A 22,972-nucleotide genomic window follows, 5' to 3' on the forward strand; every position below is an offset into this window, starting at 1 on the left:
TGAGGAGGTCGTGCATAGCACGTTTAGCGAGTTGGTCACACCGCAGGTGAAGGTTACTGAGGGAGATAGAAAATGGGTGACCAAAAGAAAGAGCAAGAGTAGGAAGGCAGTGCAGGTGTCCCCTGCGGTCATCTCCCTGCAAAACAGATATACCGCTTTGGATACTGTTGAGGGAGATGGCTCACCAGGGGAAGGCAGCAGCAGCCAGGTTCATGGCACCGTGGCTGGCTCTGCTGCACAGCAGGGCAGGAAGAAAAATGGCAGGGCTATAGTGATAGGGGACTCGATCGTAAGGGGAATAGACAGGCGGTTCTGTGGACGCAATCGAGACTCCAGGATGGTATGTTGCCTCCCTGGTGCAAGGGTCAAGGATGTCTCGGAGCAGCTGCAGGACATTCTTGGGGGGGGGGGGGGGGGGGGGGGGGGGGGGGTGAACAGCCAGCTGTCGTGGTGCACATAGGCACCAACGATATAGGTAAAAAATGGGATGAGGTCCTACAAGCGGAATTCAGGGAGTTAGGAGTTAAACTAAAAAGTAGGACCTCAAAGGTAGTAATCTCAGGATTGCTACCAGTGCCACGAGCTAGTCAGAGTAGGAATGTCAGGATAGATAGGATGAATGCGTGGCTCGAGAGATGGTGCAAGAGGGAGGGATTCAAATTCCTGGGGCATTGAGACCGGTTCTGGGGGAGGTGGGACCAGTACAAACCGGACGGTCAGCTCCTGGGCAGGACTGGAACCGATGTCCTAGGGGGGGTGTTTTCTAGAGCTGTTGGGGAGGGTTTAAACTAATGTGGCAGGGGGATGGGAACCGATGCAGGAAGTTGGAAGGTAGTAAAACAGGGACAGAAGCAAAAGGAAGTAAGGGGAAAAGTGCAAGGCAGAGAAGACATAGTCAGAAATCTAAAAGGGCGACAGTACAAGGTACAGTGACTGAGGGGAGCACAGTGAATAGGCCCAGTAATAACAAAAGGAATAAAACTGGAGATGTTAAGATTCAAAACAGAGGTAAAAAAAAAAGCAAGCTTTATTCTACAAATTTAGTTAACATTTTTATAAACACACACAGTAAGCATTGTCATCAACTATAAACATAAATACCCTACACAGCTACAGTAATCTATATATAACCATTAATAAATTCCCCCCTTTAACTGTTCCAATTTAATAACAAGATCCCATAAACCAGGAACCCCTATTCAAAGGTGTGGCCCAGCACACAGCACTCAAGACCTGGTATGGATGCTCTTGTTTCCTTTCCAAAACAGCAGTTTGAATTCCTTCCAGAAAGCAATTATTTCTTTTCAAGTTATCAAGCAGTCTGGAAACAGCTTTTAAATTGAAGATAGAGAAACAGGCCAAGATACTTCTCTTTCTGAGTACAGCAGCCAAATGTGAAAACAAAAACACAGAGCCACAAACAAGCCCCAAACCAAAGAGAAAGTAAAACCAACTCCCAGAGCCACAGACCAGCACCATCCACACAATGACATCACTGAAGCCATGTGATAAGACAAAACATTTCTTAAAAGGACAGTCCCATGACATGCTGTATGTTTCGAATCCGTTGGAGAGTATGGGAAGGATAATGGGCCTGCTGGGAAAGTTTGGAGGGTTCTCAGGGTACAGACTGAATGTAGGGAAAAGCAAGATTTTCCCAGTGAACGAGCTGGGATAACGGGTTAATTTCGGGGGGATGCCATTTACAGTAGCGAGGGATAGGTTTAGTATTTGAGGATTCAGGTCGCGAGGAAATGGTCGGGGCTCCACAAGTGGAACTTAACAAAGCTGGTGGAGGAGGCTCGGGAGGATCTTATGAGGTGGGATACACTGCACTTAACGTTGGCGGGGAGGGTCCAAGTGGTGAAAATGAATATTCTGCCGAGGTTCTTGTTTATCTTTCAGGCTCTCCTGATCTTTATACCAAAGGACTTTTTTTGGAAAGTAGAAACGATCATTTTGGACTTTGTATGGGTGGGGAAGGTGCCGAGGGTGGGGAGGACCCTGCTACAGAGGCAGAGGCATTGTGTTGCCGAACTTGCTTCATTATTATTGGCCGGCGAATGTGGACAAGGTGTGGCGGTGGTGGGAAGGAGAAGGGGTAGAGTGGGTCAGGATAGAGGAGGAATTTTGTAAGATTTGGGGGCTACGGTGACGGCAGCATTGCCAATGGCTCAGTGTAGATATTCAGGAGGCCGGTGGTGTAGTCCACGGTGAAGATATGGAATCAGTCGAGGAAGCATTTTAGTGTGGAAGAGATGTTGGTATTACATAGAACATAGAACATAGAACAGTACAGCACAGAACAGGCCCTTCGGCCCTCGATGTTGTGCCGAGCCATGATCACCCTACTCAAACCCACGTATCCACCCTATACCCGTAACCCAATAACCCACCCTATACCCGTAACCCCCCCTTAACCTTACTTTTTAGGACACCACGGGCAATTTAGCATGGCCAATCCACCTAACCCGCACATCTTTGGACTGTGGGAGGAAACCGGAGCACCCGGAGGAAACCCACGCACACACGGGGAAGATGTGCAGACTCCGCACAGACAGTGACCCAGCCGGGAATCGAACCTGGGACCCTGGAGCTGTGAAGCATTTATGCTAACCACCATGCTACCGTGCAGCCATGAGGGGGAAAGAGAGAGTTCAGGTATCTGCAGGTTAGGGTCTTTGCGCGAAAGGTCTGGAAGGGGTTCCCTAGGTTGCTGGGATACACCCCGCTGCTTCCGGATGTGGAAGGGGAGGGAAGAATTGGGGATATATACAAGTGGCTGGAGGAGCAGGGAGGTGAGCGGGTGGTGAAGATCAAGGAGACATGGGAAGCGGAGTTGGGAGGGGAGATCAATTGGGGAGTATGGAGTGAATCACTGCGAGTGTGAGAGGTGTGGGCGGGGGCAGCGAATCACACGCATGTTTTGGGGTTTGCGAAAAATTGGGAAGATTCTGGGCGGAGGTGTTCGCGGTTTTTTGCCAGGATAGTGGACGATTTTGTGGCCTTCGCCTCTCTGATTGCACAGCTCCAAACTTTACTGGAGTGGCAGTCGGCATCGCCACCGGGAATAACGACATGGTTGAGTGACCTGTACGATTTCCTGCGGTTGGAGAAGATAAAGTTTGAGTTGAAGGGGGTTTGGGGAAAGATGGGGGCTGTTTGTGACCTTGCTTGAGGAGCTGTTCATCACAGGGGGCGGTGGGGGGGGGGAGAGAAAGAAGGTGGAAAAGGGGAAAAAATCTGTACAAACTGTATAATTGATTGCTGGGAAGTATGTTTCCTGGGGTGTTTATTTACTGTAAGGTGTTTTGATACATGCTTGTAATAAAATACATTAAAAGAAAAGTAATGGTAAAAAGCCTGGGTAATAGGTGTCTGCTGCAGTAAGGATTTTAAAACTCCTGGTTTAAAATGACAGATACTGTGGTTACAGAAGGTATAATTAAAGCATCATAAAAGACTATCATTCTTTCCAACCATGTGTTTAACGAAATAGGGCAAATTGAATTTTGTGTGGTGAAGACAGATTCAATGGTGGCTTTTAAATGAGAAAAGATTTGCAGTGCTATGGGGAAAAGACAGGGAGGTAGCACTATGCAAATTGCTCCTGCACTGACATGACAAGGCAAATGGCCTCTTCCTGTGTCGTAACCATTCTATTATTCCACGTCGGTCCGTAGTTAATGCCCAAGACGTGACTGAAAGGAAAACATTGACTAAAGGATCAGCTTTAAAGGCCAGGATTTGATACTTTCATGAACCTAAAGCACGGTGAATTAAAGAAGTTTGCAACCTGTCGATCCAAGCAGCCATTTTAGATTAGCCATTACAATGTGAGCACACCAAAATCAGCAGGCACCGGTGCTGCCTTAAATTTCAGCAACTTCTTCAAGCGGACCCCACACTAACCATAGATAGAAATCCACTCTTCCAGATCAAATTGGACTTATCTAAGGCCCAGATAGGCAACCCGGTGGCGATTCGATCCCGGCTCTGGGTCACTGTCCGTGTGGAGTTTGCACATGCACATTCTCCCCGAGTTTGCGTGGGTTTCGCCCCCACAGCTCAAAGGTGTTGGACTGCCCCTTAAATTGGAAAAAATGAATTGGGTACTCTAAATTTATTTATTTTTTAAAAAAGATCTAACACCCAGATCAATCATAAAATTGTGAACTTTTATCTTCAAAAGATTCCTTGGATACATGACGGTTCAGTTCTGGAACATGTTGCTTTACTCAGTAGGCCCAAGGATAGCAAAAGCTTCTGGAAGTATATAAAAGGGAAGAGAGTAGCTGAAGTGAATATTGGTCCCTTGGCGGATGAGACCCGGAAGTTAACAGTGGGAACACAGAAATGCTCCCATTCCCACTCAGGGTCCTCTCCCATTCCCCGCTCCAGGCTTCCCTCCTTCCTTTCACCCACTCTTGCCTTCCTCCTTGCTTTAAACTCCCTCCGCCCCTGCTCCAATAACCTCTGGCTCCAAACTGCATCGACTAACACATTCCGGGGTTTGCCGACCATTCAGCCGCTCACCTCTTCCCGCTCATACGAGGAGTTGAGGAAGTCTTTGTAACGACGTCGCAGATACTGGCCCAGCTTGTAGTGTTGCCTCATTCCAACCTGCAAAAGAGTGGCAGAAATCCTGATCATCACTGGAGAAAAGATCAGTAGCAGGCTTCCAGGATGTGGTGAAGGAGAGACTGTGAGGAGACCAAGAAGGGGGCTGTGTGATACAGGCAAGCACATAGATACCAGCAGAGATCAACATAAAAGGAGGGAGAGATAGAGGCCACTGACCTGGGTAAGTTGCCCGTAGCCTTGGGACCAGTCCTTCTCTGTATACGGGTCTGTTGGGTATCCATTGATCGGTGACCGGTCTCCATGGCGATAAATCTGGGAACATAAGGGTTACACTGGCTGAATTTACAAATTTATTAATTTACAAATGGTAAATAAAAGTAAAACTGAACTGTAATCATTTCCTGGGCTGAGAGGAAACACACAGACACACATCTGTGAAGGGCTGTTCATCGTCCTATTGATTTGGCCTGTTTTTTTGGCACTGTGCCTTTAGAAATGGAAGGAGTGGCACTTGTACTCACTTCTGTTGTGAGAAACACCAGGAACAATTCTGGAACAAGGTGTATGCCGGAAACATGCTGTGCGGGCAGATCGTCACGACAATCAGTGTGGAACACTGATTTCATGCCAATGCCTCAGCTAACATGTCTCAACCTCTCACAACTGAACAGATGTTCAGCAGCAGGACCTTCTTGTAGCTTATCTAAGGGATCAACTAGGTTAGTATCAATTGATTTCAAGTGGGTGTTGCTGCAGTGAATGGTTTGATATTTACACTGGACTGGTGTCCTGACTTCACGGATCCTGCACAAGCCACTTGCTCCCAGACAGGGGTGCAATAGCTTGTAGCCCCAGCATGAATGGAATATTAGCAGAGACAACGCAGGACAAGCTGAAGAAGTGGACAGGCCGAGAAGGAGAAGGACAGAGATTTTCTCAACTGGAGGTCATTTTAGTCCAGGGTGCCCACAGAGCAAAAAAACTAAAAGCAAATTACTGCGGATGCTGGATTCGGAATCAAAACAGAAAATACCAGACAATCTCAGCAGGCCTGGGGGAGAGAGAAAAGGGAGCCAATGCTGGACAGAACTGGATATTGGCGGAGAGTTGCATTATGTGGGGAGGGGGAGGGTGGAGCATGAAAAAGATATTGTGGACATCTTTCCCTCCACCTTCACCCTGCTTTTATTTCTATCAATTGATTGTCGTTTCTTCCATTGACCCATTTTCCCCCTCACCATTGTCGCCCCTCCCCCCCACATGGGTCTGTTTCCCCCTCACCATTGTCGCCCCTCCCCCCACATGGGTCTGTTTCCCCCTCACCATTGTCGCCCCTCCCCCACATGGGTCTGTTTTCCCCTCACCATTTTCGCCCCTCCCCCCCCCCCCGCATGGGTCTGTTTTCCCCTCACCATTGTCGCCCCTCCCCCACATGGGTCTGTTTTCCCCTCACCATTGTCGCCCCTCCCCCCCCACATGGGTCTGTTTTCCCCTCACCATTGTCGCCCCTCCCCCCCCACATGGGTCTGTTTTCCCCTCACCATTGTCGCCCCTCCCCCCACATGGGTCTGTTTTCCCCTCACCATTGTCGCCCCACCCCCCCACAGGGTCTGTTTTCCCCTCACCATTGTCGCCCCCCCCCCCACATGGGTCTGTTTTCCCCTCACCATTGTCGCCCCACCCCCCCACATGGGTCTGTTTTCCCCCTCACCATTGTCGCCCCTCCCTCCACATGGGCCACTGTCTTGCACATCATCACCTTTAGGTGGAAATCCAATTCCTTTTTGAACCCCTCAAGTCAAAACCTGCCTCCGACACTCGCTCCAGACTCCAGCCATCCTCGGGTGAAAAAAATGTTTCTTCACATCGATTTTACCCCTTTGAATTTGTCCCTTCTGGTACTTGATGCTCTGCAGTTTTTTAAAATTCATTTTCACAGGATGCGGGCCTCGTTGGCATCTGTTACCCATCCCCAACTGCCCTCAAGAAGGTGGTGGTGAGCTGCCGTCTTGAACCACTTCAGTCCATGTGGTGTAGGTACACCCACTGTGCTGTTAGGGAGGGAGTTCCCGGATTTTCACCCAGCAACAGTGAAGAAACAGCCAATATATTCTCAAGTCCCAGGGTGTGAGTGACTTGGAGGGGAACCTCAAGGTGGTGATTTTCCCAGGTATCTGTTGCCCTTCTAGATGGTAGTGGTCATGAGCTTGGAAGGTGCTGCTTAAGGAGCCTTGGTGAATTCTTGCAGTGCATCTTGTAGACGGTACACACGGCTGCCACTGTTAGTCAGTGGTGGAGGATTTGAATGTTTGTGGATGGGGTGCCAATCAAGCGGGTGCTTTGTCCTGGATGGTGTCGAGCTTCTTGAGTGTTGTTGGAGCTGCACTCACACACTCCTGACTTGTATCTTGTAGATAGTAGATAGTCTTTGAGGAGTCAGGAGGGGAATTACTCGCTGCAGGATTCCTAGCCTCTGACCTGCTCTTGTAGCCACAGTATTCATATGGCTCTTCCAGTTCAGTTTCTGATCAACGGTAACCCCCAGGATGTTGATTATGGGGGATCCACTGATGGTAATGGAATTGAATTTCAAGGGAAGGTGGTCTGATGCTCTCTTGTCACAAGTGGCCATTGCCTGGCATTTGTCAGCCCAAGCCTGGATATTGTCCAGGTCTTGTTGCATGGCAAGTGGACTGAGTCAGTGTGTAAGGAGTCACAAATGGTGCTGAACATTGTGCAATCAACAGTGCACATCCCCACATCTGACTTTATGTTGGAAGGAAGGTCATTGATGAAGCAGCTGAAGGTGGTTGGGCCGAGGACACTACTCTGAGGAACTTCTGCAGTTGTGCCCCGGGACCACCACCATCTTCCTTTGTGCCAGGTATGACTCCAACCAATGGAGAGTTTCCCCCCGATTTTCATTTGACTCCAGTTTTGCTAGGGACCCTTAATGCCAAACTTGGTCAACTGCTGCCTTGATGTCAAGGACAGTCTCTCCCACCTCTGGGGTGTTGCTCTTTTGTCCATGTTTGAACCAAGGCTGTAATGAGGTCAAGAGCTGAGTGACCTTGACAGAACCCAAACGGAGTGCAAGAGAGTAGGTTACTGCGAATGAAGTATCACTGTTGATGACACCTTCCATCACTGTACCAATGATTGAGAGCAGATTAACAATTGGTCAGGTTTGATTTGTCCTGCTTTTTATGTACAGGACATCCATGGACAATTTTCCACATTGGCAGGTAGATGCCAGTGTTGTAGCTGTACTGGAACTGCGTGGCTAGTGGTGTGGCAAATCCTGGAGCACAAACCTTCAGTCCTATTGCTGGAACATTATCAGGACCCATTGTCTTTGCAGTATCCAGTACCTTCTGCTGTTTCTTGATGTCACGTGGAGTGAATCATATTGGCTGAAGATTGACATCTGTGATGCTGGGGACCTATGGAGGAGACCAAGATGGGTCACCCATTCGGCACTTCTGGCTGAAAATTGTTACAAATGCCTCAGTCTTGTCTTTTGCACAGATGGCTGGGCTCCTACTTCAAGGATAGGGATATTTGTGAAGCCTCCTCATCCAGGGAGTTGTTTAATTGTCCATTACAATTCACGGCTGGATGTGGCAGGACCGCAGAGCTTAGATTTGATACGTTGCTGTGGAATCGCTTAGCTCTATTCCTTGCTGCTTCGGTTGTTTGACACACAAGTACTCCTGTGTTGTAGCTTCACCAGGTTGACACCTCATTTCAGTATGCCTGATGTTGCTCCTGACATGCTCTCCTGCAATCTTCATTGAACCAGGATTGATCCCCGGGCTTGGTGGTAACGGTGGAATGGGGGATATGTCAGGCCATGAGGTTGAATACAATTCTGTTGATGGCCCACACGCCTCGTGGATGCCCAGTCTTGAGTTGTTAGATCTGTTCAAAGTCTATCCCATTTAGCACGGTGGTAGTGCCACACAATGGAGGGTATCCGCAATGTGATGACATGACTGTTTCCACAAGGACTGTGTGGTGGTCACTCCTTTCGATGTTGCCATGGACAGATGCATCTGTGGAATGCAGGTTGGTGGGATGAGGTCTAGTTTGTTTTTCATAGAATCATAGAATACCGACATGGAAGAAAACCATTTAGCCCATTGTGTCTGCACCAACCCCCTAAAAGAGCACGCGACCCCAAGCCCACTATCCCACCCTGTCCCAATAACCCCCTAACTACACTAAGGGACAATTTATTATGGCCAATGGGACTATGGGAGGAAACAGAGCACTCAGAGGAAACCCATGCAGGCATGGTGTGAAAGTGCAAACTCCACACAGAGGGTTAACCAAGGTCGGAATTGAACTGGGACCCTGGCACTGTGAGGCAGTAGTACTAATCACTGTGCCACAGTGCCAGCCTTGTTGGTTCCTTCACCATCTGCTGCAGTCCCAGTCTAGCAGCTATGTCCTTTAGGACTCAGCCAGTAGTGGTGCTACCGAGCCACTCTTGGAGATGAACACTGAAGTCACCCACCCAGAGTACATTCTGTGCCCTTGCCACCCTCAGTGCTCCTTCCAAGTGGTTTTCAACATGGAGGCATGGTGATTAATCAGCTGATGGTGGCCGGTACGTGGTAATCAGCAGGAGGTTTCCTTGTCCATTTTGACCTGAAGCCACCAGACTTCATGGAGTCCAGAGTTGATGTTGAGAACTCTCAGGGCAACTCTCTCCCGACTGTATACCACTGTGTCACCATCTCTGCTGGGTGAGGCAGGTTATACCCAGGAATGGGTGATAGCGGTGTCTGGGACATCGCCTGTAAGGTATGATTCTGAGAGTAAGACTATGTCAGGCTGTTGCTTAACTTGTCTGTGAGACAGCTCTCCCAACTTTGGCACAAGCCCCCAGATATTAGAAAGGAGGACTTTGCAGGATCGACAGGGCTGGGTTTGCCGTTTCCGGTGCCGAGGTCGATGCCGGGTGGTCCGTCCGGTTTCATTCCTTTTAGACTTTGTAGCTGTTTTGATACAACTGAATGGCTTGCTGGGCCACTTCAGAGGGCATTTAAGAGTCAACCACATTGCTGCGGATCCAGAGTCACGTGTAGGCCAGGCCAGGTAAGGTTGGCAGATTTCCTTCCCCAAAGGGATTTTACAACAATCGACAATGGCATTATGATGATCTTAGAACATACAGTGCAGAAGGAGGCCATTCGGCCCATCGAGTCTGCACCAACGCACTTAAGCCCTCACTTCCACCCTATCCCCGTAACCCAATAACCCCTTCTAGCCTTTTTGGTCACTAAGAGAAATTTTATCATGGTCAATCCACCTAACCTGCACGTCTTTGGATTGTGGGAGGAAACCGGAGCACCCGGAGGAAACCTATGCAGACACGGGGAGAACATGCAGTCTCCACACAGACAGTGACCCAGCAGGGAATCGAACCTGGGACCCTGGTGCTGTGAAGCCACAGTGCTAATCACTTGTGCTACCCAACATTTGACTTTTAATTCCAGACATCAATTGGATTCAATTTCCACCATCAGCCTTGGTAGGATTTGAACCTGGTTCTCTGGGTCATCAGTGGCAATGCCACTGCCACTATTTACCCTGTCAATACCCCTCAGGATCTTAAATACCTCTAACAAGCCACCTCCAAGTCTTATTTTCTCCAAGGAAACAGTCCCAACCTCTTGAGTCCATCTTCATAGCTACATTCCTTGATCCCTGGAATTATTCTTGTGAATCTCCTCTTCTTTTTAAATATAAATTTAGAGTACCCAAATATATATTTTTTCCAATTAAGGGGCAAATTAGTGTAACCAATCCACCTATTGCGGGGGTGAGACTTTTGCTATCCTTGGGACTACTGAGTAAAGCAATGTGTTAAAGTTTTTTCCAGAACTGAAGCGGTCATGTATCCAAGGAATGTTTTGAAGAAAAAGTCCACAGTTTTGAGATTGATCTGGACCTCAGATAAGTCCAATTGATCTGGAAGAGTGGGTTTCTATCTATGGTTAGTGTAGGGTCAGCTTGAAGAAGTTACTGAAATTTAAGGCAACGCTGACGTTCAGTTCACGATGAAGGATTTCCTGCTGATTTTGGTGTGCTCCCATTGTAATGGCTAACCTAAAATGGCTGCTTGGATCAACAGGCTGCAAACTTCTTTAATTCACTATGCTTTAGGTTCATGAAAGTATCAAATCCTGGTCTTTAAAGCTGATTCTTTAGTCAATGTTTTCCTTTCAGAACGAGCTTGGATGTCACGTTTTGGGCATTAACTAGGGGTCGACATAGAATGGTTACAGAACAGGAGGAGGTCATTTGCCCCATTATGTCAGTGCATGAGCAATTTGCCCAGTGCTACCTCCCTGCTTTTTCCCCATAGCACTGCAAATCTTTTCTCATTTGAAAACCACCATTGAATCTGTCTTCATCACACAAAATTCCATTTGCTCTATTTCGTTAAACACTATACATGGTTCGAATGAATGATAGTCCTACTTTTATGAAGCTTTAATTATACCTTCTGTAACTACAGTGTCTGCCTGTCATTTAAACCAGGATTTAAAAAATCCTTACTGCAGCAGTCGCATATTAACCCAGGCTTTTAACCATTGCTGCACCAGACATATATAATACAATATATGATATTCTGACATTTGTCACAGATCTTGCAACAGCTGTTCCCAACAGACTGTTCCTTGAAGGGGTTAGACAATGAAATAAAGACCACAGAACAATCCTGGAACAGAACAAGAGGCAGAAATCGTTGTGACTGTTTGGTGGCTTCCAATAAACTTAAGGATAAACTTAGAATGTTGGAGGATTTGGTATTTGTATCTGTCCAGTTCGAATACTTTCGACCAGTGTGTTAATTAAGGTGCCCTTATTTGTGAGATGAACAAAAGACATAACAGGTACACAGTTTAACCCAATTTTATTCACAATTCTCTCTGCCAACAATGACTCACAGCTGAGATTTAGGTTTTACCCTCACTTCATGAAGGAGGCTGGCCAGGCTACGATCACTCGATGCGGATATCTTCGCTGGGCTATGAATCCCAGGATCCCTTCTTCTTGCGATGATTGTGCCTGGGGGACTCTCAGGTTATGGCTAAATATCTGTTCCAATGTTCCTTCCTTTATACTGGGAAGTTTGATTGAGTCAAAGGGATACGCCCGCAACTGGCCTGAGTTCAATTGTCCCATCCAGACTTAAACTCATTAATGGAAGAACAGGATGCTCCTGTTTATCCAGGGTGATTCAATCAAGATCCATTGTCCTCAAATTCCCTCGTCAGACCAGCCGTCAGATCATCATGGCTTCTTTTCTCGGTCCTTCATCGTGCTGCAAAGTTGATTACCTGTGCCTGGAAGTTTGTTACATATTCATAGCCCAGCCTTGTTCTTTTGTGCACACCTGAGTGGGTAATCACAAAGTCCATATAGCGATAATGAGTTTGTGTTGACTTCAGTGCTCTTGCAAACAGCCAGTACCGATTTAGCCAGGGGCCTCATGTGAAGTTTCTTTTCTGGCCCATGTGCCTGTTTTCAGAACCACATTTATGTTGAAATACTAGCTAAGGAGCAACCAACTTTTGTCATGTAGATTTGTTCTGAAAAACTCCTTGCCGTTCGGACCGGTTAGGCTAAAGTGAGACTGTATTTTTTTTTGGGGGGGGGGGGGCTCTATTGAGAGTGACTGGGGGAGAATGCGAACATTAGAGTAGTCGCTCCTGTAACTGGAAAAGTAATCTTAAATCTTTCTGGCATTTTTTGGGCACATAGTTTTATTGACATTCATTTTAACATAACGAAACAGAACCACAGGAATGGTACAGCTCAGCACAAGAAAAGTCTCCACATATATGGATATTGAGGGAAACAGGAGAACAACCACATAATTGGCTCAGTACAATTATTAGACTCAACTTGGTGCCTCTATTTGCACCACCAGAGGACAAGGGAGAGGAAGATAAGGCCATGAAAACATGATAAAATGATGCACACCTTTCCATGTGGTGAGTGCTCACAGTGACCAAGAAAATTGGCGATAAACATGTTGCGCCATGTTCAGGCCTAACAGCACACATCTCCCCCCTCAACTCCAGTCACACCAGAGGCACCAAGAACAGGTTACAACCGCCTTCCCTCCGGAAGTCAAGACTTATCTGTACCTCTGCAGGAGTTACTCACGGATTTACATGTTTTACATATATGACACAACACCACCACCCTCTGTGTAAAAAAGCTTCCCCCGCACATCTCTGCTGAATCTTTTCCCCCTCACCTTGAACCTGTGTTCCCTTGTAATTGTGATTTCTGCCCTGGGAAAAAGCCTCCAACTGTTCACCCTATCCATACCCCTAATAGTTTTATAAACTCAGCCTTCATTTCTCTCCAGAGAATAATCCCAATTTGTTCAATCTCTCCTCAAAGCTAATACCCTCCATACCAGGCAACACCCTGGTAAACCTTTTCTCCAAAGCCGACATGACTTTCTAGTCGTGTGGTGACCAGAATTGGACACGGTATTCCAAATGTGGCCTAACCAACGTTCTATATAATTGTAACAATTTGTGAGCTTTTATACTCGATACCGTGTCTCATGAAGGCAAGCATGTCATATGCTTTCTTTACCGCCATTTCCACCTGTGCTGCCACTTTTAAGGATCTGTGGACCTGCACGTCCAGATCTCTCTATGTCTCTATGTCTGTGTCTCTATGCTCCTGATGGTTCTGCCATTTATTTTATAGCTCCCACGATAATTGGATCTACCAAAAATGCATCACCTTGCATTTGTCCGTGTTAAATTCTATCTTCCATTTCTTTGCCCAATTTTGCAGCCTATCTCCATCCTGTTGTTTTCTCTAACAATCTTCATTACTATCCGCAACTCCTGCAATCTTAGTATCATCCGCTAATTTGCTAATCAGACCGCTACGTTTTCCTCTAAGTCATTTATAGATATTACAAAGAGCAGAGGTCCCGGTACTGATCCCTGCAGAACACCACTAGTTACAGACCTCCATTTGGAAAAACACCCTTCCACTGCTACCCACTGTCTTCCATAGATTCATAGAATTTACAGTGCAGAAGGTGCCATTCGGCCCATCGAGTCTGCACCGGCCCCTGGAAAGAGTATCCCACCCAAGCCCACAAGTCCTCCCTATCCCCATAACCCCACCTAACCTTTTCGGACACTAAGGATAATTCAGCATGACCAATCCACCAAACCTGCACATCTTTGGGCTGTGGAAGGAAACCGGAGCACCTGAAGGAAACCCATGCAGACACGGGGAGAACACGCAGACTCCACATAGACAATGACCCAAGCTGGGAATCGAGCCCGAGACCCTAGAGCTGTGAAGCAACAGTGCTAACCACTGTGCTACCACGCTGCCCCATGGCCAAGCCAGTTCTGAATCCATCTGGCCAGTTCACCCCTGACCCCGTGTGATTTAATTTTGTTGCACTAGCCTGCCATGAGGGACCTCATCAAATGCTTTACTAAAGTCCATGTCGCCAACATCCACAGCCCTTCCCTCGTCAATCATTTTTGTCACCTCCTCAAAAAGCTCAATCAAATTAGTGAGACATGGATGTCCCTCATACAAAACCATGCTGTCTGTCGCTAATAAGACCATTCACTTCCAAATATGCATAGTTCCCATCTCGGAGAATGTTTTCCAACAATTTCACTATCACTGACATAAAGCTCACTGGCTTATAATTACCCGGATTATTTTTGCAACCCGTATTAAATAACTGTGCAACATTGTCTATCCTCCAATCCTCTGGGATCTCGCCTATGGCCAATGAGGACACAAAGATGTCTGTCAGAGGCCCAGCAATTTCATCTCTTTCCTCCCTCAGTAATCTGGGATAGATGCCATCTGGCCCTGGGGATTTGTCCACCTTAATGGTTTTTAACACTCCCAACACCTCCTCCCTTGAAATAACGACCTGTTCAAAAATGTTTATATTGTCCCTCTAGACACCACCAATCAGACTGCCCCGCTCCTTTGTGAATACTGATGCAAAATACTCACCGAGGATCTCACGTACTTCCTCTGGTTCTATACATAATTTACCTCCCGTGTCTTTCAGCGGGCCAACTCTTTCTTTAGCTACCTTCTTGTTCCTAATACACATATAAAATGCCTTGGGATTCTCCTTAATCCTGTCTGCCAAGGACATTTCATGACCCCTTTTTGCCCTCAAAGAGCTTGAGCTCTTTTCTACTTTCCTTGTATTCCTCAAGTCCTTTATCTGTTTTTATCTGCCAGGGAACATCTCGACCATAATGGAGACAGAATATCAGTACAGGTACAGGTTCCAAATAAACCCCATGCCCCCGTGCGCTTAGGAATCAATAAACCAAGGCTATTAATGCACAACAAAAAGCTCAGCCTCTCAGGATGTCTCTATTAATTGCCTTTGAGAAGAGACGTCCCAAGTATAACAGTGCAACAGAATATCAATGACAGCACCTCACCTGACCTGGTTTAGCACACTCCGAGACAAAGGAGTTAGTATCCACAGGATATCCAGCACATGGCAGAACCCACCGCGCAAACGTGCCCCCTCCTTCCGACCCACGCCCCCTCCTTCCGACACACGCCCCCTCCTTCCGACACACGCCCCCTCCTTCCGACACACGCCCCCTCCTTCCGACACACAAGGCAGGATTCGCCGGTCTCTGATACCGAAATCTCGTTCGGTCAGCCGGAGAATCCCCATTTGTGATTAAATAGAGGGCGGCGCCGCTTTCGCGATGTCCCGCACCCCCAAAGCGGAGTACCCCGCAATGACGGCCTCAGGACATTAGCCGAGGCCCACCACCTGATGCTCGACTGGCCAAGTTCCCCAAGGCGTCGGTCCGCATGTGCTATCATTCGCGGGAAACAACGGCGAGGCGGCTGTGGACTCAGTCTAGCGCCAGCACAGTCAGGGGAGAGCCAATCCACGGACGAATGCACACACCCACAAACACGCACACACGCTCACTCTCTCACGCACACCCGCCTCGCTCTCACGCATGCACACCCGCCTCGCTCTCTCACGCACGCACACCCGCCTCGCTCTCTCACGCACGCACACCCGCCTCGCTCTCTCACGCACGCACACCCGCCTCGCTCTCTCACGCACGCACACCCGCCTCGCTCTCTCACGCACGCACACCCGCCTCGCTCTCTCACGCACGCACACCCGCCTCGCTCTCTCACGCACGCACACCCGCCTCGCTCTCTCACGCACGCCACACCCGCCTCGCTCTCTCACGCACGCACACCCGCCCCTCTCGCTCCTCACGCGCGCCCACCCGCCTCGCTCTCTCACCGCACGCACACCCGCCTCGCTCTCTCACGCACGCACCACCCGCCTCGCTCTCTCACGCACGCACACCCGCCTCGCTCTCTCACGCACGCACACCCGCCTCGCTCTCTCACGCACACACCCGCCTCGCTCTCTCACGCACACACACCCGCCTCGCTCTCTCACGTACACACACCCGCCTCGCTCTCTCACGCACACACACCCGCCTCGCTGCTCTCACGCACACACACTCGCTCTCTCACACACACACTCGCTCTCTCACACACACACTCGCTCTCTCACACACACACTCGCTCTCTCACACACACACTCGCTCTCTCACACACACACTCGCTCTCTCACACACACACTCGCTCTCTCACACACACACTCGCTCTCTCACACACACACTCGCTCTCTCACACACTGTAGCCATCTGAGATGGCCACCTGCAAAGGACCATGGGAATTATGGCCAACCCAGGACTCAGACAGATACAGAGCTTATGTGTATCTGAAATGCAGATAGCTCAACCTGATTGAAACCCCCGCTCGTTTGCATTCTAATGGCCCATATCCCCACAACACTAGGACTGCACTCAAGAAACCGATACAGACACAGACTGATCGGCGCCACTCCCTTTACTCAGAGAGCCCAACTTCCAAGGTCAATGACCGCTAAGGACCCGTCCAGCCACCAAGGCACCCGCCCCTTTATTGGCCAAAATCAAAGACAGCGTTCGAAGCCTGTCGAATTATTGGGTTCAAGATTAAGGACGTCCCAAAGGGAACAAAATCCCAGAGGGATAAAAGGGGACACAGCCATGTGTTCGGCCCCTTTTGTACCCGCCATGTGCTCGGCCCCTTTTGGCCCCGGCCATGTGCTCGGCCCCTTTTGGACCCGGCCATGTGCTCGGCCCCTTTTGGACCCGGCCATGTGTTCGGCCCCTTTTGGACCCGGCCATGTTCCCGGCCCCTTTTGGACCCGGCGTGCCGGCCCCTTTTGGACCCGGCCATGTGTCGGCCCCTTTTGGACCCGGCCATGTTCGGCCCCTTTTGGACCCGGCCATGTGTTCGGCCCCTTTTGGACCCGGCCATGTGTTCGGCCCCTTTTGGACCCGGCCATGTTCCCGGCCCCTTTTGGACCCGGCCATGGTGCCCGGCCCCTTTTGGACCCGGCGTGCCGGCCCCTTTTGGACCCGCCATGTGTTCGGCCCCTTTTGGACCCGGCGGTGCCCGGCCCCTTTTGGACCCGGCCATGTGTTCGGCCCCTTTGGACCCGGCGGTGCCGGCCCCTTTTGGACCCGGCCATGTGCTCGGCCCCTTTTGGACCCGGCCATGTGCTCGGCCCCTTTTGGGACCCGGCCATGTGCTCGGCCCCTTTGGACCCGGCCATGTGTTCGGCCCCTTTTGGACCCGGCCATGTGCTCGGCCCCTTTTGGACCCGGCCATGTGCCCGGCCCCTTTTGGACCCGGCCATGTGTTCGGCCCCTTTTGGACCCGGCCATGTGCTCGGCCCCTTTTGGACCCGGCCATGTGTTCGGCCCCTTTTGGACCCGGCCATGTGTTCGGCCCCTTTTGGACCCGGCCATGTGCTCGGCCCCTTTTGGACCCGGCCATGTGTTCGGCCCCTTTTGGACCCGGCCATGTGTTCGGCCCCTTTTGGACCCGGCCATGTGTTCGGCCCCTTTTGGACCCGGCCATGTGCTCGGCCCCTTTTGGACCCGGCGGTGCCCGGCCCCTTTTGGACCCGGCCATGTGCTCGGCCCCTTTTGGACCCGGCCATGTGCCCGGCCCCTTTTGGACCCGGCCATGTTCCCGGCCCCTTTTGGACCCGGCGGTGCCCGGCCCCTTTTGGACCCGGCCATGTGTTCGGCCCCTTTTGGATCCGGCGGTGCCCGGCCCCTTTTGGACCCGGCCATGTGCTCGGCCCCTTTTGGACCCGGCCATGTGTTCGGCCCCTTTTGGACCCGGCCATGTGTTCGGCCCCTTTTGGACCCGGCCATGTGTTCGGCCCCTTTTGGACCCGGCCATGTGCCCGGCCCCTTTTGCACCCGGCCATGTGTTCGGCCCCTTTTGGATCCGGCGGTGCCCGGCCCCTTTTGGACCCGGCCTGTGCCAGCCCAAATGCAGCATAGCGACCAGACAGCCAAGTTCAAGACCAACGATCGCTACCTGATGGGTGAGCCCAGCAGAGACAGAGTCACTTTTTCAAACCAGCCACGGGAGATCAAGATGAAGGCTTTATCCACTTGCACAATGCCAGTCGCCTGAAGTTAAGTATAGTTTATTGTAGTTGATAGGTGTAGTTTAGCTTGTAGTATATTGTGCTTGCATGTCGAAGTAACCCTTGTGTGTAAATAAACCATCTTTGAACTTGAACTGACTAACTAGTTATGTGATCATTTGACCGATATACGGGAAAGCCTTGTGGTTCAGCAAGAGAAATAGAAACACCCACAGTATTGGCGACACTGTTGGGACATAACATCATATCATAAAAAGAGCCTCAGTATCATATTGGCGACTCTAAAGAGCAATTGGTGACGCTGGTGGGATAGTATCCTGATTGGCAACATTATTGGCGACCTCTGACGGGACTCTATTTAGAAGTGACTGTCACTTCGAGAGAACCCACAAAACTTTGAAATCCAATTGCGAGAGAAAGAAAGAACCACAAGTGTAAGCCCATATCGACCAAATCATCGAATTTCAGAAGTGTGTACTAACCTGCATGTGTACTAACAGGGCTTACAAGGTAAACTTGTTAGATTGTGTCAAAACTATCGAGGGAATTGTGAACCGGAAAATAGCTTAGGCCATACCTGCAGTTCAAATCACCGCCTTATCCCCCTGTCCCAAATTAACGGTAGGAAACGAGAGAAAAGATGAATTAAAAAAGAGATATTAGAAGCAACGGAACGTTTAATGAACCCACAGGAACGAACCAGAGGTCACAGCGACCAACACAGCAGAGCAATGCCCCATATGGGAGGAAGAGTTGAGAAAGTATTTAAAGGGGAAAGGACCCTTTGGTCCAATTTTTGTGCAAATGACAAGCCAGGTCCAGGAAGCATAGGACAAACTTGGTGGGCCAACCTAACTAATGTCCATAAGAAAAATGCAGCGAAAGTCCGAAAGCCGATGGCAATAGTGTCCTGTTTGGCACAGTTGCAAGGCACAGAGGAGGTAGTGAAGACACTCCGCAGGCAGTTAGCTGAGAAATAAGAGAAGAAGGGAAACAATACTGAAAGTGAAAAGATAATTGAGCAACTCCGGGAACAGTTGGCAGCTAAAGATAAGGAGATGGCTGATGTGAAACATGCACACCAATCTTGTTTAGTTCACCTTAGCAGCTTTCAGACCCAGTACAATAAAGCCTATTGAGGTACACAGCGCACAGTCCTGGTAAGAGAAGAGTCAGAACAGCAGGTAACACAGTTAATGAATCAATGTGCGGATTTAAAGGCAGCTTTGCGAGAGCTCCACAGCTCCACAACAGAACAGAGACAGAGCACAACAGACCACGCGAAATGCAGACAACAAATGGACAAACGACAGTCACTGCTTTCAGTGCAGAATGGATTTAGATATACCATTGGACAAAATTTAGATGAGGAAGATGCTCCCGATTGACAAGAATTAAATGAAAGCGCCTAGAGATACGTAGAGTATACAGGAAATCAGAATCGAGCCCCCCAGGCCCCGAAAAGGAAAGCACCCGCACCACCGACTGCACAGGCAGCGCACACCCCCATGAATCCGGTAACCACACAGTACAAGTCCTCGGTTCAGGATGAGCCTGATTTTGTTTACACCATCCCACTATCCATAACCCAGTTGAGAGATGCTTGCACCAAAATCGTTCCATTTCAGCCCACGACAGACCCAAACAGCTTCTTTGAAGAAGTGCGCCAACAAAAGGTCTACACTACAGAGAGGAAGTAAAACTCATAGTTATGAGCCTTAGCCAGTCCATCAGATCAGCTTTGCCAGAACCCCAGAAACTCATAGCCTTGACCCATCCGTTAGTTCAGCCCTTCCCAACCCACAAAATGTAGGAGGTGGTAGCCTCCAGGATATGAAGACAGCTATCCTAGATACAATTGGCTATAATAGAGGAGATCCTGTAGAAGGACTCAACCGATGTAGGCAGAAGGAGAGCATCCAACAGCGTTTGCTGCACGTCTCTGGATACACTTCATAGCAGAATTTGGAGATTTAGCCCGCACCCATTTAACTGCAGACAATACACCCGTATTTTAGTCTCCCACGCCACAGATGCAGGACAAAAAGTATGGGCAAATAATGACCCCCTCAGACCCTGCACACAATGAAGTGTGGGTTCTGAAGAGACTCTCTGGAGCTTGGGAACAATCCCTACATAAAAAGGCAGAGCAGGAGAAAGTAGACACAAACATGAATCCAGTAAGGACACATCAAGACCTTGCATGGGTAAATGAAGGTAAAAATGACACACACATCATAAAGCACAGGGATACTATAAAATTGTGGACAGAAGGGACATTGAGCCCGAGAATGCAATGTCCCACCCCTCCCCCCCCCCCCCCCCCCCCCCCCCCGAACCTGCAACGTAATCAGAACGCAAATGCCCCACATAGGAACAATGCCAGGCCTATCCACAGTGTTAGCGCCCGTTCAGATAATTTGGCACCAACTGACGGTGTTTGGACTCCCCAACGTGGGTCTGCGACACGCTCTGGGACAAGTCCGGAAGACCAGTAGTCACAGGCACAGTCCGGGGACACCCCATAAGAGTTCCTTTGGGACACAGAAGGGTCCCGAACCATGCTAAACTCCACGACGTACTAGCGAGGTATATGGCCCACTACAGACACTATCACTCTTAGTGGATTTACAGGACACCTCCAGCAGGGACACCTTAAGGCCCCTGTCGATATTCAGATCGGTAACATTAGAACCAAGTACTCAGTCGTTTTAGTAGATTTCCCCCAGACAGCAGAGCACATCTTGGGTATAGATTTCATGATCTCACACAACCTTTCTTTCGACCCCGTGAATAAGTGTGTGTGGAAAATGGCTAGAGCAGCACGAGCCCCCGCCGTGCTCACAGTAGGAGACTACGAACACAGGATTAGCTCAGTGGGAGATTACTGGTTTGATCCACAAACCATTACCACGGACAAAACACTTCGGGAAGTTTTAAAGAAACACAAAGCATCTTTTTCCCAGCACAAGCACGATTGCGATAAAATTCCAGGAATGGTCACCATTACAGATCCTGATCCGAAGCCCCAGAAACAATACGGTTTTCCCACAGCAAGCCGAGGGAGAAATAGCTACGGTAATTCAAAGTTTATTGGATCAAGGTGTAATTCGGCCCGTAGCCACAACAAACAATGCCCCGATTTGCCCCCTAAGAAAACCAGATGGATCATGGAGACTGACCATAGAGAACTCAATAAAGTAACTCCATTAGCAGCCCCCACCATTGCCACGAGTCCCGAGACAATGTTAAAGCAGGGACTTGAATCAAAATATTTTACGGTTCTGGAAATTAGCAATGGCTTTTGGTCCATTCCATTGAATAAAAATTGGCAGTATAAATTTGTGTTCACCTTCCAGGGACAGCAGTACACGTGGACATGCCTTCCATAAGGTTTCCACAACTCCCCCTCCATTTTTCACAGACAATTGACGAATGGATTATCAAAATTTTCCCGACCCAAATGCCTCATTCAGTATGTGGACGAATTGCTCCTACAGACTGACACCAAGGAAGAGCACATTCAACTTCTTTCCGAACTGTTAGGTCTCCTAAAAGAAATTGGATGTAAAGTCAACCCCAAAAAAGCACAAATTCTCCAAGAAAAGGTAATGTATTTAAGAACAGTTAAATGTGAGATAGAGCAAAAACGTAAATTGTTAAATTACTCTTGCCCTATAATGTTACAGCACTCAGGTCATTTTTAGGATTGGTTGGTTACTGTAGGAACCATATAGACGGTGTCGCCACAAAGGCAGCCCCACTTTCCGACCTCCTTCAGAAACAGGCCCCATGGAAATGGCTTCCACAGCACACGGATGCCATCAATGCACTAAAACGCACCCTAGGTACTGCTCCCGCTTTGCAGGCACCAGACCCACACTCCCAGGTAGCGACCCCTGACCGAACCCTTTCGGCTGTACTTCTCCAGGAAAGGCACCATCGTTTAGGACCCGTAGCCTATGCCTCACGAGTTTTAGATCTGGTAGAGCAAGGATTTTTAGCCTACGAAAGGCAATTGCTCGCAGTTTTTTGGGCTGTTCAGTACTTCGCGTACATAACAGGACTCAACTCCATAACCAATCTGACCCAGCACACCCCAATACAGCTACTGTTAGACGATAGGTTGAAGGATGGTACAGTTAGCCAAATTAGAGCAGTGCGCTGGACCCGACTCGTACAAGGACGCGACAGCACAGTGAAAAGGACAAAGACACATACGTTTTTGGCAGATAAATTACAGTATGCAGGAACCCCACACGAGTGTGAAATCATTGCAGCCAGTCACAACACCCCCTTTATTCCTAAATTGTTACCGTCAAAAGCAGGCATCAGACCACCGAGAACCCAGCCCACAGATAAAAATTTACGTAGATGGTTCCTCCACCATTGATAATGGGAAAAGGATTACAGAATGTGGCATATATGTAGAAGACGCGCAGGGACCCGCATTAGAGGAAATATCATTAAAGTTACCAGGACATTATGTTCGTAGGCAGCCAAGTTAGCAGCCATCACATTCCTGCCTGTGGGAATCTAGAGGATTTATATCCACCGACGGTAAACCCCTACCCTCAACACCATTACTAAAGCACATTCTCGAAGAAGCTAAAGATCGCAAAGAAGGCATCATAAAAGTTAGAAGCCATCATCGTTCCTCCCCACCCGGTAACGTAAAAGCCGACACCCGAGCAAAAGCTGGGTCACGACACGGCCACTTTTGGCAACCCCCCCCCCTCCGAGAATGCCCCAGTACATGCAGTCAAGACCTCACAGACCAATATTCAAGATTTAGCACAGGCGCAAAAAGCAGACAACACGCTAAAGGAAAAT

At 49.1% G+C, this 22,972-nt stretch overlaps 1 protein-coding gene across 1 annotated transcript in view; it reads right to left on the reverse strand.

The window, feature by feature from the left end:
* Window positions 1-22,972, reverse strand: part of LOC119971561 (lysosomal acid phosphatase-like) — a 153,603-nt gene that overhangs the window by 117,203 nt on the left and 13,428 nt on the right. The window contains exons 2-3 of the mRNA XM_038807253.1: window positions 4,801-4,896; window positions 4,537-4,623 (exon numbers count right to left, since the gene is read on the reverse strand). Of these exons, the coding sequence (XP_038663181.1) occupies window positions 4,537-4,623; window positions 4,801-4,896 (183 nt within the window). The remainder of the gene's footprint in view (window positions 1-4,536; window positions 4,624-4,800; window positions 4,897-22,972) is intronic.

The sequence above is a fragment of the Scyliorhinus canicula genome, chromosome 9 (assembly GCF_902713615.1).
Source record: "Scyliorhinus canicula chromosome 9, sScyCan1.1, whole genome shotgun sequence".
In the NCBI taxonomy this organism is placed as follows: domain Eukaryota; kingdom Metazoa; phylum Chordata; class Chondrichthyes; order Carcharhiniformes; family Scyliorhinidae; genus Scyliorhinus; species Scyliorhinus canicula.